General features: G+C 44.4%; 2 protein-coding genes and 1 long non-coding RNA gene across 3 annotated transcripts in view; all 3 read left to right on the top strand.

The window, feature by feature from the left end:
• LOC131460189 (NACHT, LRR and PYD domains-containing protein 12-like) overlaps positions 1 to 16,919 on the top strand; it is a 468,988-nt gene that overhangs the window by 302,376 nt on the left and 149,693 nt on the right. The window contains exon 10 of the mRNA XM_058630462.1: positions 2,507 to 2,680. Coding sequence (XP_058486445.1) covers positions 2,507 to 2,680 — 174 coding nt within the window. The remainder of the gene's footprint in view (positions 1 to 2,506; positions 2,681 to 16,919) is intronic.
• Positions 1 to 16,919, top strand: part of LOC131460192 (protein NLRC3-like) — a 172,906-nt gene that overhangs the window by 117,520 nt on the left and 38,467 nt on the right. The window lies entirely within an intron of this gene.
• On the top strand, positions 7,869 to 9,804 carry LOC131460208 (uncharacterized). Its single transcript, XR_009240362.1, has 3 exons — positions 7,869 to 9,336; positions 9,507 to 9,678; positions 9,779 to 9,804. It is a non-coding gene; the product is annotated as an uncharacterized LOC131460208 (long non-coding RNA).

The following is a 16,919-nucleotide window of genomic DNA, read 5'->3' as shown; positions in this document are numbered from 1 at the left end:
TGTGATTATTGATGAGTCAATCCTCTCCCTCACCTGCAGTGAATGTTTTCTGTGACAGATGTAAGTAGCTCATGTTCTGCAGACACATGGGTTGTCTGTGTTTAAATACCTTTACCTGATCTGTTTTTCTGAGCTGCTTCATTTATATTCACACTTTAAATAAGCTGATGCTAATATCGCTAATGAGAGCTAGCACGCTAATGCGAGATATCATAATAATGCTAATGTCAGATAGCATGCTAATGCAAGCTGACTAGTCACAAGTCTATATTGTCTGTGTTATATGCTGCCACAGCTCTTCTTTTTCATCACTGTTAAAGCTGCGTGTAATGTTAAAGGGATAATATGTGGTGCTTCTGGTGTAGGAATATAGGTTATATATTTGTTATATATGTATATACATATATGTACTCTGTAGATTATTATGGGATTAACCCTCATCTGTGTATTGGAGAGAGTTATGAAATGTGCCTGTACTACTTCACTTACATTCTGATACAAAGATTAAGAAAGAGTTTCCTGTTTCTGCCTCTACTCTAAATGTCCATGTGTCCTTTGGCAAGACACTTAAACCCACGTTGTTCTTGACGGCTGTGTCAGCATTGTGTGAATGTGTATGAAAGACTGAAAGAGTGATAGAAAATGAGCTGCACATAGATGCGCTCTATGACTCTGTTAGTGAATGGATGTGAATGTGTCAATTACTGTAATGTAACTACTATTAATATTTAATATTATTATTTACAGTAGCGTACCGTGGGGTTTCAGTCAAGGGCCTTTAGTAAGAAAAAAAAAACAAACACAACCACATACAACAACACACTATTATGCTCTATATTCACGAGACAGTTTATCTACAACAACCATAGCGCACACACACACCACTGCGCATCCATAGGCTACTGCATCATTACCGCCACATCTTCCGTTATGTCACTCAGCAAACGCAATTTCACAAGCCACCATATGACACAAAAACAAGCTTCCACATAGGCATAGGCGTCCACGGCACTATTTATGATCAACAGTTTTGTCCTCACCACTTCTAAAAAATGTTATCAATTTATCATTAACACTGGAACTACCGTAAATGATGTACCTCTTCGGTGTAGGTCTTCCTCTTGAAATAATTTCCTTCTTTTCTCCAAACGCTCGCCGTGAAAAGTGCACACGAAGGAGATCAGAAACATGATGGATCGGTGGTGTTAATGCAGTGATCATAGCTTACTTCAAAACCCGCCAAAGGTTCAAACGTCGTTGATGACAACAGCGGGGGCTAGCGCCAGACACGTCGCTGGGCCTGGGGCGTTCTGTCACTATGCAGCAAATTTTGATTGGCTGACGACACACGTCAGTCAAAGTTATAACCAAATACGAAATGGCAGCTTCAACGAAAGGCCAGCAATACTACTAGAGCAGGTCCACGGAGCTATGATGCGTTTAATGACATCCAGGAAAATCCAGCTCAGCTTCACAAAAAAATAACCATATTCTTTCTGGAAATATAATCATAACATACTGAAAAAGTAATTGAATTCAGACACGTTCAGACACACATTAATTTGATTATAAAAAAAAAAAAGGGCCAGCAGCTGCTGGCCCTGACAGCCCACCACTGATTATTTAATACATTTGAACATTCCGAGAGATCAGCAGTGTAAAATATGTTTTAATGGAGAGTAAGCGGGAGAAAATGCCAGACAACACCGTAAATAAATAGCTCCTTTTTAAAAAAATTGGAATGACCCTTTGTGGTACTTAGATCATCATTATCATTTCTGAACAACTTTACAAAGGAGACAAAATTTCCAGCAGTACCTAGCCCTGAAACTGACTAGTTACCCTTTAAGCAAGCTTACATGATGAAATTCATGGCTGGGATGCAAAATAGTAGGAAACATGAACTGGTAATTAATATTGTAAGTCAGATACAAGTCTTAGCAGTTTACTGCTCAGGCATACAGTATTTACCAACCTAAATTAACTTGGATAACTCAAAGAAAAAAAACTTTGTACAGCAAAATTAAATGATTGAACTTCCTCTGAAATATCTAAAAAATTATGGCTACACATTTAGATGGAGTTCCATTAATTCAGTAATTTATGTTATTTACAAAAGCTAGTGAGAATCACAAATTTCTACTTCATAACAATGCAATGGTTATGCTTGTAAGCAGCAATGGATGACATCTATAAAGAACTACTGGGTGCCATACCATAAAATATCTGCAGGTGGAGCGGAGAGCAAATTAAGGAAATGATTTCAGTGAAAACAAAGTGAGGACCGGCCAAAATGTCCTCACTTCGTAAAAAGGACCTCACTCTGTGGGTTAAAAACTCACACTGGTCCTCAGTATGCCACAAGTACAAGAACACACACACACACACACACACACACACACACACAGTCACACACACACACACACACACACACAGTCACACACACACACACACACACACACACACACACATTGTTCTAAAGTCTCATGTTTTATTCTTTATTCAGGTTGTGGCGCTGCAGTTTGACAGAGATCAGCTGTTCTTCTCTGGTCTCAGCTCTGAAGTCCAACCCCTCACACCTGAGAGACCTGAACCTGAGTCAGAACCAGCTGCAGGATTCAGGAGTGAAGCTGCTGTGTTCTGGACTGGAGAGTCCACATTGTAGACTGGAGACTCTGAAGTGAGTTCACTGACTGAAGCTGCTGTTGTTTTTTTTAAACTTTCATTTCATTTACATTAAACTAATTTTATTCACTGATGAATAAAATAAACTCCTTACACACACACACAAACACAGTCAAACACACACACACACACTCACACACACACACACACGCGCGCGCGCGCGCGCACACACACACACACACACACACACACACACACACACACACACACACACACACACATTGTTCTAAAGTCTCATGTTTTATTCTTTATTCAGGTTGTGGGGCTGCAGTTTGACAGAGATCAGCTGTTCTTCTCTGGTCTCAGCTCTGAAGTCCAACCCCTCACACCTGAGAGACCTGAACCTGAGGTGGAACCAGCTGCAGGATTCAGCAGTGAAGCTGCTGTGTGATCTTCAGAAGAGTCCAGACTACAGACTGGAGACTCTGGGATGAGTAGAGTGTTGTTCTAATCACAGTCAGACAAACATCAGTGTTTCCTCAGTGAAGCTGTGACAGCACAATAGTGACAGACTTCATGATTGGACACAAAGACACAGAGAGACAACAGACGAGCCACGAGCTGCTGCTACTCACAGACTAGAGCTGAGCGCCTCACATGATGAGCGTCCATCAGCTGTTTGTAGTTTGACTTCATCACAGATTATAGATCCACTGTATCATACACTGTAAAAACAGCAGCACATCTTGTTTGGTTAGAAAACGTCAAAGTAGCCACTTTCAGACTGGAACGTCATTTTCCTTCAAACTCTGACAAAAGCATGAAGAAATGAGCAAAATATCAAGAAATGATCTTTATCACAAGCAAAGAAATGAAAGTGAGTCTTCTCTGACTTTAAGAATTGACACCTTGGCAAGGGAGAACCCAAAAGCACGACAACGAGGCAGGAAAACGCAGATTACTAAGTCCAAAAGCAGGAAATCAGTCACAAACAGGCAAACACATCAGAACAAGAAGACTAACTAGAAATGCTGGAGCAAAAAACCAACACAAGACCATCTGAAAATGGGCTGCTATATAATCACTGAGGGACTAATGAGCCAATGGAAAAGCAGGTGAGGGAAATGAGTTGATTGCATGGAAGAAAGATGACAGGAGAACTAGTGACAAGACATGGAAACAAATGAAAAAGACATGAAACAAACTAAGAGTTAGTGTAAGTACGTAAGTACAGAGAGAGTGAATTTGACCTTTGTGTTTTAAACACAGCAGTAGTGAAGCAGGAGCAGCAGGGATTTCATTCAAACTGTTGTTTGTTACTGTTTATTAAAGCTTACATGAAGTTGTCATTCTCTTCTTTTAAGACAATGTTAGAGTTAGTTTTCTTCACTTTTTCTGTCAAAAATGAGGACAATTTCCCAGAAAGTAGACTTCATTGACCTTTTTTTAAAAGTCTTCCACAAACACCTTCAAGTGTAAACCACATAAAACCACGAGAAAGTCATTTACATTCACATTATATCAAATAACATGAAGAGGCTGCAGACACAGACATGATAGTGACTCTGCTGTAAACATGAACACTGGAGGGACAAAGCCCGCCCCTTTCTGTTGGACCTCAGGTTAAAGCTCCGCCTCCAAGACTCTGTAACATGAGTCAAAATCAAAGTTGTCTCTGGTTTAAGGTTTATAGACAAATTCTGCATGAACAGAATATAAACACAACTTTTTCCTGAAGAAATATGCAAATGAGTGACTTGAGTATCGTCACCATGTGTGTGTGTGTGTGTGTGTGTGTGTGTGTGTGTGTGTGAGGCAACATGAAACAGTGGCAACAACAATTCAATCCAAAAACCAAATGTCCCTGAAATATATCTACTAACAAATACTTTCCATCAAAGTACACAGAGTACGCATTTAAGGCCCCAGCTGAACATGTGACCTTGACTTCCATGTCAACAGAGATGAACATAAAGAAACAGCAACCCCTGCTGGTGAGGAGTAGTTCCTGCAGCACTATAGATGCACTATATGGACAAAAGTATTTGAATTGACGTGTTTCAATGGGGCTTTGGACTCTCGGCCTCTTCTCTCAGTGAAGGACAATCTGAAGTTCAGCAGACGCAGACATTTCTACTCCAACATGACTGTGTCCCAGTGGACAAAGCAACCACTATAAAGACATGAGCCCTGACCTTTAACCCCATCCAGCACCTTTGGGATGAACTGGAACAGAGATTAAGAGCCAGACCTTGTGGTCCAGCATCAGTGTGTGACCTCATCAATGCTCGACACAATGAATGGACACTAATTGTCACAGAAACACTTCAAAGTGTTGAGCAAAGTCTTCCAAGAAGAGTTGAAGCTGTTAAAGCTGCAAAACTCCATATGAAAATACTGTCAATGTATTTGAATACTTCATAATAGTCCAAATACTTCTGTTGATTTGTTTTCACACAACTCCAAACAACCAGTGTTTGGTGAATGAGTGAATGTGAGCTGTTGTAACATGTGATGTTATTATTCCACATCTGAGCTGCATCACTGACTCTGACTCTGACTCTCTGTCGTCTTCTCTCAACAGGCGGGAGTCATGAATGTGTGTGTGTGTGTGTGTGTGCGTGCGTGCGTGAGACACTGTGCGTGCGTGCGTGAGACACTGTGTGTGTGTGTGTGTGCGTGTGTGTGTGTGTGTGAGTGCGTGTGGGAGTGTGTGTGTGTGCGTGTGTGTGTGTGAGACACTGTGTGTGTGTGTGCGTGCGTGTGTGTGAGAGTCTGTGATTGTGTTTGCGTGTGTGCACATGTGTGTGTGTGTGCGTGTCGCTGCTTCAACAGATCTGTGACAGAACTCCAACGATGATGGCGTAGGGATGACTACGTGAAGAGAAAGGTTCAATGAAAGTGTTTGACGTGAAGTGTAACTTGTGAATAAAGACAATGGGTCTGCGCCTCATGGCAGGGTGATAGCAGACCCATTGACACAGATAAATACCATGTGTTTCCTCCAAGACAGGGAGTCTTCACTTTGTAACTGGCCTGTGTGTTGCTTTGTGAATGCTCCTCTTGTACAAGATTAAACCCTTGTTTGGACACTGAGCTGACTCCCATCTCCTTCCTATGGATCTCAACAATTCTTTTAACATTTCCTTCCATGTATGATCATGTTATTGGAGGTCAGAGGTCAGATTGATGGACCTTCAGAGCAACACAGACTTGGAAGTTAGAGTTCATCTTCCTCTTCCCAGTCGTCAGAGACATCGATGAGGTCTTTGTGTCCATTCTTCAAACCAGGAGGGTCCTGGGTTCTTCGTGAGGACCAGATCTCTCTACTCCTATCTCAGCAACGTGGGCCACAAATATTTAAGCAACCCTGCTCCCCAAGAAGTTAAACCTAGGAAATAAGAACCATGTTCTTAGTGAAGTGTGTTCATTCTCATAATGTCATACCATTCTGCACTGGTACAGTTTTGATTTCCTGTACCCAGAGGACACATTTAACATTTAGATTTTACAGTCACTGGAGACGGTGTTTGAATGTGTTTGTTCACGTGACATTTTGGACATTTCCTTTATTGTTGTGCTGTCTGTCTGTAACTGTGTTGTTCTGTGATTGTCCGACAGTTGTCTCTTGGAAATGAGAGCCTGTGTCTCAATGAGAAATGAAGGTTAAATAAATAATAATAAAAACCACACTGCACTGTCCAATTTCTTTCTATTTTCAACTTATTATGTGTTTGCATTTTTAATGGGTCACATAGAAAAATAACATAACGTTTTCCCGAGTGTCAGTTCCTGTTTCAGTCATAAACACGTCCCATTTCTAATGTACACTCTATCACATCAGAGTATGAGGTTTACTGCATTTACAGTAAAGTCTGTAATGATTACACTCATCACATTCAAACATTTTCAGTGCAAAAGCCTCTGGTTAGAAAGATAACACAATAACATTGTACCATTAAACAGCATAAAGCACATTACCAATGAACATTTTCCATAAACCAGTGCAGCTTCAATATTCTTCACAGTTTTTATGAAGCGACGACATAAATCTTCTGTGCAAAGTCAATAAACAGAATACTTGCAATATGCCTGCAGGTCATCCCTCAGTGTGTCACAGGGCGTTCTGATCCATTCATACAGACCCACGGGGCGCCTGGAACCCTGAGCAGTGAAGCCTTGATGGTAGGCTTTGCCCTGATCTAAGAGAGAAGTGAGTGAAGCCAGTCCTGCATGCGAGGGAGAGGGTGTTTGTTGGTCGTTGATACAAAGACGTAATGACTCTTCCTTTTTTTCTCTCACACAGGTGCGGCGTACGGGGACTGAGACTTTACGATCCATCCTTTCATCAACAACTCCTGTGTGTACTTTTTTATTTCCTGTACAGAAGAATGAGCCTCCTGAACAGGGATATCATCCTTGACCCTGGTTTGCATCTGTAGGGATAACATCCAATGTCACTGTGGTCACAGGCAGACACTGCAGACTCTTCATAAAGCATTTCCTCAGTGACTTAGATCAGCAGGTGGTCTCCACAGCTAACTGCAGCCTGTGCTGTCTCAACCTGTCGTGTCTCGTCGTGTTTTCCATCTCAGTGACTTTGGCTGTTCTGATTCTCTTTGGCTGACATGTGACCACCTGCTGTCACTGAGGCTCTTTTAGACACTTTGCTGTTCTAGAACACTTCTTCATTCTAGTGGTTTTGTATCGGACCACAGGTCCAGAGGTGTTGTAGCTCAGTAGTAGAGCCAGTCGTCTTTCAACGTATGGGTTGGGAGTTCGATTCCTGCTTCTGCCGTCTGTGCTGGCAGATAGAAAAATGTGCTGCACATAGATGTGCTGTATGAAAGTGTGTGTGATGGGGTTTGAGTGGTCATCTAGACTAGAAGACTAGAAAACCCTTTACCTGCAGCACACATGCATCATTGTTCCCACTCTGACAGTAGCTATGCTGTAGCTTTGTGGCCTTTGGACTTGGATGAGGTGTATAATAGCTTCAGCTTGTTCTTCTACACCAAGAGCTTTGCAGAGCCCTTGCAGAGGAGGTTGACAACCATGGCAGACACATCAGCGTTGGACTTGTGTATGAGAGTGGTTCTCTGTTTGCAGCAGAAAGGTCAAGGCTCTCTCCTGGATCAAGAAGCTCTCCAGGTGGTCGCACTGTGTAATTGGGGATGGACGTCTCTGTCTTCAGGACCAACACGGTCTCACTCCCAAGTCGTCCCATGCGTCCCGCGGGTTGAAGTCTTTGTCTGCTGGCTGGGGTAGACCTATTTTTGCATTCACATTATATGGGTAATATATAGAAACCCATATGTTAAGTGATATACTTCATTTATTCCTAAATCCTACCAAACTAACTTCAGATCAGCACATTCACACATGGACCTTGTGGATTTCGGGCTGATTCTGTCTTAGACCTGGCAACCCTGATGCAGCGTCCCATTGCTGTCCCCCCCCCCCCTCGGTAAGTACACTGATAAATGAATTAGACAGGTGACATATGGAGATAAAATCCTTAAATGTACGCCTTAAAATGTGTCAGGTGAAGAAAAGAAGTTGTTGTTAGCATCTTTAGGAGAGCAGGGTAGTCATTTGGTGTAACTGTGAATTATTGAAGACATTGAGGTATAACTTGCTGCACCAAATGCACGTAGGGTTAGCTAACACGTGATGCTGTAAGCCAGTAGTTAGCACATGATGCTTTTTCCGTGCTCAATTCAACTTTATGTTATATAGGTAGGCCCACCACTTCATTTGAAGGGCTGTAGAAGACTGACATGAAACTGTCAGAACCATTTGTACACTGGCTTACTGGGTCAAAGTTTGGATTGATTGATTTGATTTGACCATTATTGATATAGTATGAATCAAGCACTCTGTGTGTCATAGATTCAAATACAAAATAGTCAGGGATGACACAATAAAGCCCATAGGCTCATTTCCATTGTGGTCCCTAGCACAATGGAATCATTCTGGGCACAGTCATAGTAAAATAGTACAATGTAAATAGAATAGAATATAGGCTATACATAATTGCTTTATAACTTAGCAGTCCAGCATATGATAAATGGAGAGGGAGAGTAGTGATTCATTGTTATTTAAACCTGCATGCCTATGAAGCCCATTTGAATTGAATTGAATTGAAATGACTAGTGTGAACGGTCAGTATGTTGGTAGTCTTAAGTATGATGTCAACGTTCTGATGAGGAGAACACAGATGTCAAATCTAGGCTGTTCAATTCTGAATAGTTGGTTCAAAGTGTTTTCTCTCCAACAGGTCCTTCAATTGTCTTCTTCCATTTGTCCCTCCTTGAAGCATCGTTTCTAAAACGCAAACCAAAGGCACTTTTTAGAGCCACGTCTGTCTGTCTTGTTATCCTGTCCGTGCTGTGTTGTACTTGTCAGTCTTTCTGTTGCTGTTTGTGTATCTTTCTGTCAGTATTAAGTTCTTGTCTGTAAAAAAATATCTTGTTATCTGTCATGTTTTTGTTTATATCAGTGTGTGTCATGACACGTCCAAAGTTCAGGCCCTGTCCATCTTGCCAGACACTCAATGCTGCAAGCCTCAAAACTTGCAGCATGTGTTATGTGAGCCTGTCAATGAAGAAGAAGTTGAAGGAAAAGACAGCATCATTGGACAGCAAGTGGGGTCAAGGTATCGTCCCAAACCGGAATGTTGGCCGCATTATTGATTCAGCCCGTATTGCAGTCAGTGAAAAGGCTCATTTTTATTCATTTGATCTAAATCAAACAAGTTGCGGCTCCTTTTCTTCCACTGTACTCCATTAACTGCCATTAAATGCTTGCTACAGTACTAAAGTGTCCAATCATGCTGTGGGTTTAACTAATGTGTGCCAACTGGTTACTTTTTATTTCAGGTGCGAAAACTTGAGGCCATAGGCTACAAGCCCATTTTATTTATGGGAAAAAAAGACAAGAAGGCCTCTAACAAGTGGGTAGCTGACATAATAACCCATTTGCCCCTCACATCTACCACCAAAAACTTCTTGGAGAAGATGAGGAGGGCTTATGAATTTCTTTTGACTAAGGGTAAGAGCAAGATTTTTTGTTCAGAATGCCTTTGTTTGAAACATATATTTGAGTTTTAATTTGAGAAAAATTTAAAAATATATTTGAATGACCTCAACAGAACAGCAGCCCAACACTGACCCATCAACAGAGCCTGATAACCCCACCATGGAGTTTGCAGGGTGACAGCCCCGTTGAGGGTATGGGCCACAGCCCCAGGACGAGGAGCAGCACAGCAGCCTCACCATGGAGCAACGTGACCACACCGAGGCCACCTGCCCAGAATTTCGAGTAAAAAAAAAGCAAGCTATGAAAACCAAGTATGTGGAAGACCGTCACTACCACAAACAGAGACTGTTGTCATACAAGAGGTATTATGCCAATCCTCATGTTCTAAACAAAAAGAAAGAAAAAATGGCAAGAAGATACAAAACAGATCCTGATTTTCAGAGCAGACTAAAAAAATACATAGCTCTGAGATACAGAGATCCTGATTTTCAGAGTAGACACAAAAAACACATGGCCCAGAGATACAAAACTAATCCGGATGTCAGCGAGAGCAAGAAAGCATACAACACAAGAAGGTATGCACGTGACCAGAAATACAGGCTCAAAAAGATGACAACTGTTCACACGAGATATCACAGTGACCCAGACTTCAGACTGCACCATAAACAGAGCTGTGCCCAACACAGAAGAAACAAGTTGGCTTCGAATGCAACCTTTCAAATTACAGGTTGCAGCGTGCACTGAAAATAAAAGCAAAATACAAGCTCTTCAGACACCGCCAGCAGAAAACGCCAAAGCCTGTTGTCGACCCTGTGATGGAAGCAGCGATATTTGCATTCCGCGAAACCATTCGCCAGGGACCCACACGTGTCTGCACAGTCTGCCACCGACTCCTCTTTCCCAATCAAGTCAAGCAGTGCAACAGATCCAAGTATGTGAAAAACACCCATGTGGCATCTGCTTGCTTGACGGGTAAGTATGTTCACGTGTGTGGCGGCGAATGCTCAGCGCCTTGCACCGTTCCAGAGGAGAGACTGCAGGAGTGGATATGCCCGACTTGTGGCGGACACCTGACGAGAGGACAGATGCCATCCATGGCCGTAGCCAACAAGCTGGAGTTAGCACCCATCCCCCCCGAGCTAGCTGATCTGAATGTGCTTGAAAGGCAGTTGATTGCAAAAATCCTGCCTTTTGCGAAGATTGTTGCCTTGCCCAAAGGTCAGCAAAGAGCAGTATGCGGTGCTGTCGTGTGTGTGCCGTCAGAGGTGGTAAAAACCGTCAACTGTCTCCCAAGACCCAACCCTGAAGCCCAGCTGCTGCAGGTCAAGCTGAAGAGACACATCAGGTACAAAGGTCATCAACACTTCTACACGGTCAACATGAAGAATGTGCTAGCTGGACTAGCAACACTGAAGGAGACGCACTCTGAATATCATGAGATCAATATCGACAAGAGTGCAACCTTTGAAAGTCTCCACGATGACCGTGAAGAAGAGGACCAAGTACAGGTGAGTCAGTCTGAAGCTGCTGCACAGCCCCAGCAGAGCAACGCTTCAGAAGGAGAAAAGAAAGACGTTGCACCCACTTCGGACCCGGGTTGGCCCTGGACACTTGCATGCAGCCCCCTGACATGGCACAGGAAATACTCTCCTACGGTAGTGGGATATTTAGTATTGCCCCCGCCCAAGGCAACAGACCCGTAGGCATTTTTACCATACCCAAATTAGAATCCATGGCATTTCCTGTGCAGTTCCAAACAGGACAAAACACATTGGACGAAATTAGAGCGATCAAATTGTCACCAAGTATTTATTTTAACGTAAGACTCTTTTCTGCCGACTTCAGATTCGCAGGCGACCAGTCTTACCTTTTCTTTGCCCAGTTTGTCACGGAAACTCATTTGGCTAACAGCAGCATGTCCATCCAAATACGCAAAGGCAAGACCAAGTCAAAAGATGGTCGCAGGATTTCCAACCGCATGCTGCAGGACAAAAATGAGGTGGAAAAATTGATCCAAAATCAGGACGTGACGCGCTTCATGCAGCCCCTGAGAGGAACTCCAGCTTATTGGAACAAAACGCTGAAGGACCTCCACGCTATGGCCAGACAGTTGGGCAAGCCAACATTCTTCCTCACGTTTTCAGCTGCCGAAATGAGATGGCCTGAAGTCATAGAGGGGATCAAAGCTCAACAGGGTGAAGGTGTGCATTTTTCTGAGCTGGACTGGAACGCCAAGTGTGACATTCTCCGGAGTAATCCTGTCACTGTCATGCGGATGTTTGAGAAGAGAGTGGATGCGCTCATGACGAGCCTGATCATGTCTCCTGCTCAACCCATCGGTGAAGTGAAGGATTACTTCTATCGTGTGGAGTTTCAAGCCCGAGGAAGCCCACACATTCACATGCTGGTGTGGATCAAAGACGCACCAGTGTTAGGAGAATGCATGGACGAGGATGTGTACCGATTCGTCGACCGGTACATATCGTATGAGAAGCCCGACCCAGACATGGACCCCGAGCTGCACAAAATTGTTTCTGAGGTGCAAGTGCACAGCAGAAACCACTTAAAGTCGTGCAAGAAGGGCAATGTGGAGTGCAGATTCGGGTTCCCTAAATTGCCCATGGACAAAACCATTCTGACATACGACACCCCCAACCCGACGAAGAGGACGACAAAGACGATGACAATGACGGTGGAAAGGATGACCATGAGGAGCAGAGCAGGCGTGGAAACGAAGTCAAAAGTGCTGGCAAAAAGAAGGCCACACTTGTGAAAAAACAAAGAGAGGCCCGGGACAAACTGAAGCCACTGAGGAACCTGCTGTGTGATCCCAATGCTTCATTCGACACCTTGACGGAGCTGCTTGAGAAATGCAATCTCACTCATCAGCAATACTTGGATGCTGTGTTTGATCTGACAATCGGAAGTGTGCTTTACATCAAACGCCGCCCCAATGATTGTTGGATCAACACATACAATCCAGTGTTGCTCAGGGCATGGAACGCCAACATGGACATCCAGTATGTCATCGACGACTACAGCTGCATGGCATACATGATGTCCTACCTGTCCAAACCTGAGCATGAGATGACCGAGCACCTCTAGTCAGTCGTCAGTGACGTGAAGAAGAGGAACGTCAATGAGCGCGACGAGATGAAGCTGATCATGCAGGCCTACTCCAAACACAGAGAGGTCAGCGCTCAAGAGGCCGTGGCACGGACATGCAGCTTGCCTTTAAAGAAATGCACCCGGAATGTTGTCTTTGTCCAGACTGATGACAATGCTCTGAAAATGAGTCACCCGATGAGCCGGTTAAAGAACATGTCACCAGAGGCAGAGGAAGTGTGGATGTCTGGTGTGCCAGAGAAATACGAGGTAAGACCCGCTGCACCTGAGTTTGAATTCATGTGTTTGGCTGAATTTGCCTCAGAGTACAGAATTCTCTACGGCCGCCAGACTGAAGGCAAACGAGCACTTCCTCTCCAAAACGACAAAGGCTTCATTCAGAAACGGACCGAAGGCAAGTGTGCTGTCATCAGGTTCCCTCGCTTCTCAGAGAAGAAACAACCAGAGAAGCATTACCGACGCCTGCTCAAACTATATTTTCCTCACCGATCGGACAAAGACCTGACCAGCGAGACGTGCCCGACGTACGAGCACTTCTACAAAAGCGGCCGCAAGTGGGATCTGGGAGTCAAGAGTATCGTGGACAACAACCAGAAGCGATACAAAGGCTATGGCAGGCAAGTGAACAATGCACTGGACAAGATGCGACAGATGGGCCCGACTCTGAACGTGTGGAACACCTTTGCGCCAGAAGTTGAAGTCGATCGCATGGAGTGCATTGAGCAGCGGCAGCACATTGATCGCGGCGACGACGAGGACGAAGAGGACGGGGTGCCTGACTACCACGTCGACCCCAAGAGCAGCGCAGGCGTCCCGGGTATAGTTGCGCCAAAGTTAAGCCCAGACTTTGTGCGCAAAATGTACCAAAGCCTCAACCAAACGCAAGCCTCCGTCTTCTACACTGTGCGCGAGTGGTGCCTGAAACGTGTTTGGGGTCACGATCCCGAACAGTTTTTCTACCTCGTCTCTGGCGGAGCTGGCTGTGGCAAATCCCACCTCATCAAGTCAATACACCAGGAAGCCACCAAAATCCTGCGCCAGCTGCCCAAAATCCGCGACCTCGCCGACATGTCCCAGCCCACTGTGTTGCTCACAGCATTCACTGGCACGGCGGCATTCAACATCTTGGGTAAAACCTTGCACGCCATCCTGAAGCTGCCAAGGAACCTGAAGCCGCCATACCAGGGCCTTGGGAATGCACTGGACGAGGTGAGGGCAACGCTGGCGAACGCAGAGATTCTCGTCATCGACGAAATCTCGATGGTTTCAAAGGAGCTGTTTGCCTAGGTCCACTGGAGACTCCAGCAGATCAAAGGCAACAGGAAACCATTTGGAGGGATGTCTGTTCTGGCAGTGGGAGACTTTTACCAGTTGCCACCCCCCGGTAAAGCCAAACCACTGTGCGTGTATGAGGAGACTGTGTTGGATCTCTGGAAAGATTACTTCCAGATGGTCAATCTCACAGAGATCATGCGCCAGAAAGACGACCTCGCGTTCGCACAACTGCTCAACAGGATTAGGGTGAAGCCAAAGACGGAGCCACTCGCCAGTGAAGACGGAGCCTTGCTCGCCACAGTCGTCGCTGACGTCAGTGATTGTCCACCTCAAGCGCTGCACATTTTTGCGACGAACAAAGAGGTGGACGCCCACAATGCCGCCACAGTCGCTGCCTTCCACCGAGACATCGTTAACATTCCGGCAGAAGACTACAAAAAAGATCCCCGGACTGGATGCATGCAGGCCTATGCGCAGCCTATCAAGGGCGGCAAAAGAGACCTGCCTGACGTTTTGCAAGCTGCTGCGGGAGTGCGCCTCATGGTCACGAGAAATCTCGACGTCGAAGATGGACTCGTCAATGGGAAGTTTGGAACGATCGCACACATTGTGACCAGACCCGGATCGCACGGAAAGACGACCGTGACGCTGCTTGTACTCCAACTGGACAATCCTTCGGCGGGTCAGAGATTCCGGAAAAGATCCTGGGGCCATCTGACAATCTGGCCTACATTGAAAAATGGGAGGAAAAAATGAGTCATAAAAAAGAATGGTGTGACGACAGTTCCCAATGAAGCTAGCCTTTGCATGCACAGCCCACAAAGCGCAAGGCATGACCCTACAGTCGGCGGTGGTAAGTCTGAAGCGCGTGTTTGAGCCCGGAATGGCCTATGTGGCCCTGAGTCGGACCACATTGCTTCAAGGACTGAACGTCACCGACTTTGAGGAAAGTAAAATCTATGCAGATCCTCACATCACGTCTGCACTCGAGCGTATGAGCAGAGCTTCATTCCACGGTGTAATGCCACTCTTGCACCGCGTCCCATTGGCAGAGCAAACCATTTTCACGGTCATCCACCACAACACAGAAGGACTGACCTGTCACATGGACGACATCAGAGCCCATCATGAACTCAGGCTCGCTGATGTTTTCTGTGTGACAGAAACACATTTGTCCGGATCCGTTGTGCCCCAGACGTTACACTTGGACGGGTACAACGTGTTCACGCGTAACAGACACACGTCGTACACACACTACACAGACATGGCTACAAAGGATGGAGGTGGGGTCGCAGTGTACTGTCGGAACAATCTTCGGGCCGAGGCCCGTCGATACATCCAAAACGTCACAGATCTGGAATTTGTTGTCGTCAAAGTTGAGGGACCAGTCAAAGCGTTAATCGCGACTGTGTACAAGCCTCCAAATTACAGTCTTGCCAAGTTCCTGCCAAACTTGCAAAGCCTCTTGGACAGTTTGGACATGATGAATCACCAGCCTGTCATTGTTTGTGGGGACTTTAACGAGGACCTACTTTCAGGAGGCAATAAATCCATCAGAGAGGTGTTTCAGTCCAGAGGCTTTACCCAACTAATAACAACGGCACTGACGGAAAAGCAGACACTGCTCGACCACATCTACATCTCAGAGCCACAAAACATGCCTCCAAGCTGGTGTACTGCAGACATACTACAGTTATCACCAGCCAGTGTACTGTGTTCTGAATGTGTAAAACCAGCCAATACATACTGCGACATGTTTTTATATGAACTATTTATTGTGTATGTGTATTTATTTATTTATTTATTATCCACAAATGTGAATCATTGTGTATGGGTGCAAGTAGAGGCATCTGGCATGTCCTCCTTTGTTTACATATTTTTAACTAACTTATTTGTGTTGATGATTGTAAATATGTGATTGACCATGTATTGGTATGTATTGGCTGGTTATAGCGTGTGTGTCTATATGTTGTGTTTAATGACAAATTGTGTTGGCCCGGTAATATAATGTTTTGTGTGGGGAGTGGGGGTCGGGAGGGAATCGGCGACAAAGAGAAGAGACTGGCTGAAGGAGGAACCTGGACCCTCCATGAAGAAGTCCAGGTAACACACACACATTTGTTTTCACTTTTTTTTTGACGAAGAACATCAAGGACCAACAACAAAAACAAAGATAAGTATTATTTTCTATTTGCTAATCAACCCACGGCAAAAGGCTTCGCTCTCTGCACTGAGGATGAAACTCAGACGCTTGAATATCTGACTCTCTCACATAAAACAATAACATCTGCAGCAAAAGACTAGCATGTAGCCACCCTGACGACAGTTCGGCAGAGAGAGAGCGAGAGAATGAAAACACAAGTGCACGTACACCCTGACAGCGTGTGATTGGTTACGCTGCGTCACGTGACGTGAACTCCTCATGTCACCCGTATATTGTACACTTTGAGAAAGGCACATTTGACACACTTGAAATGAACAAAATATTCCTTTTAAGCAGATATAAACAAACATTATGTATATATATATATATTTTTAATATATTTATTGACATATTTTAGATTTAAATCATAAATCCTATTTATTCATTTGGTGTAAGATTATTTTAAATCAAACTCTATTTGTCCGTCACATAAAATAATATGAATTTATTAATTTATTGATCTGACCAATTAACTGGTAAGTGGACTTCTAATAAGGGCCTAGTAACCTGGGTTACACATGCATTAATAAATGGGCTCCCAGACTCATTTGACTTTGGGCAATTATTGGTTGGAAAAGCCAGGCTTCATTCGGGTCATTGAATCAGGATCCAGTACACAATATTCTATTCTTCTATATTTAATGACCTG

The sequence above is a fragment of the Solea solea genome, chromosome 6 (assembly GCF_958295425.1).
Source record: "Solea solea chromosome 6, fSolSol10.1, whole genome shotgun sequence".
Taxonomy (NCBI): domain Eukaryota; kingdom Metazoa; phylum Chordata; class Actinopteri; order Pleuronectiformes; family Soleidae; genus Solea; species Solea solea.
The sequence above is the reverse complement of the archived record's forward strand: the minus strand, read 5'-3'. Positions and strand labels throughout refer to the sequence as shown.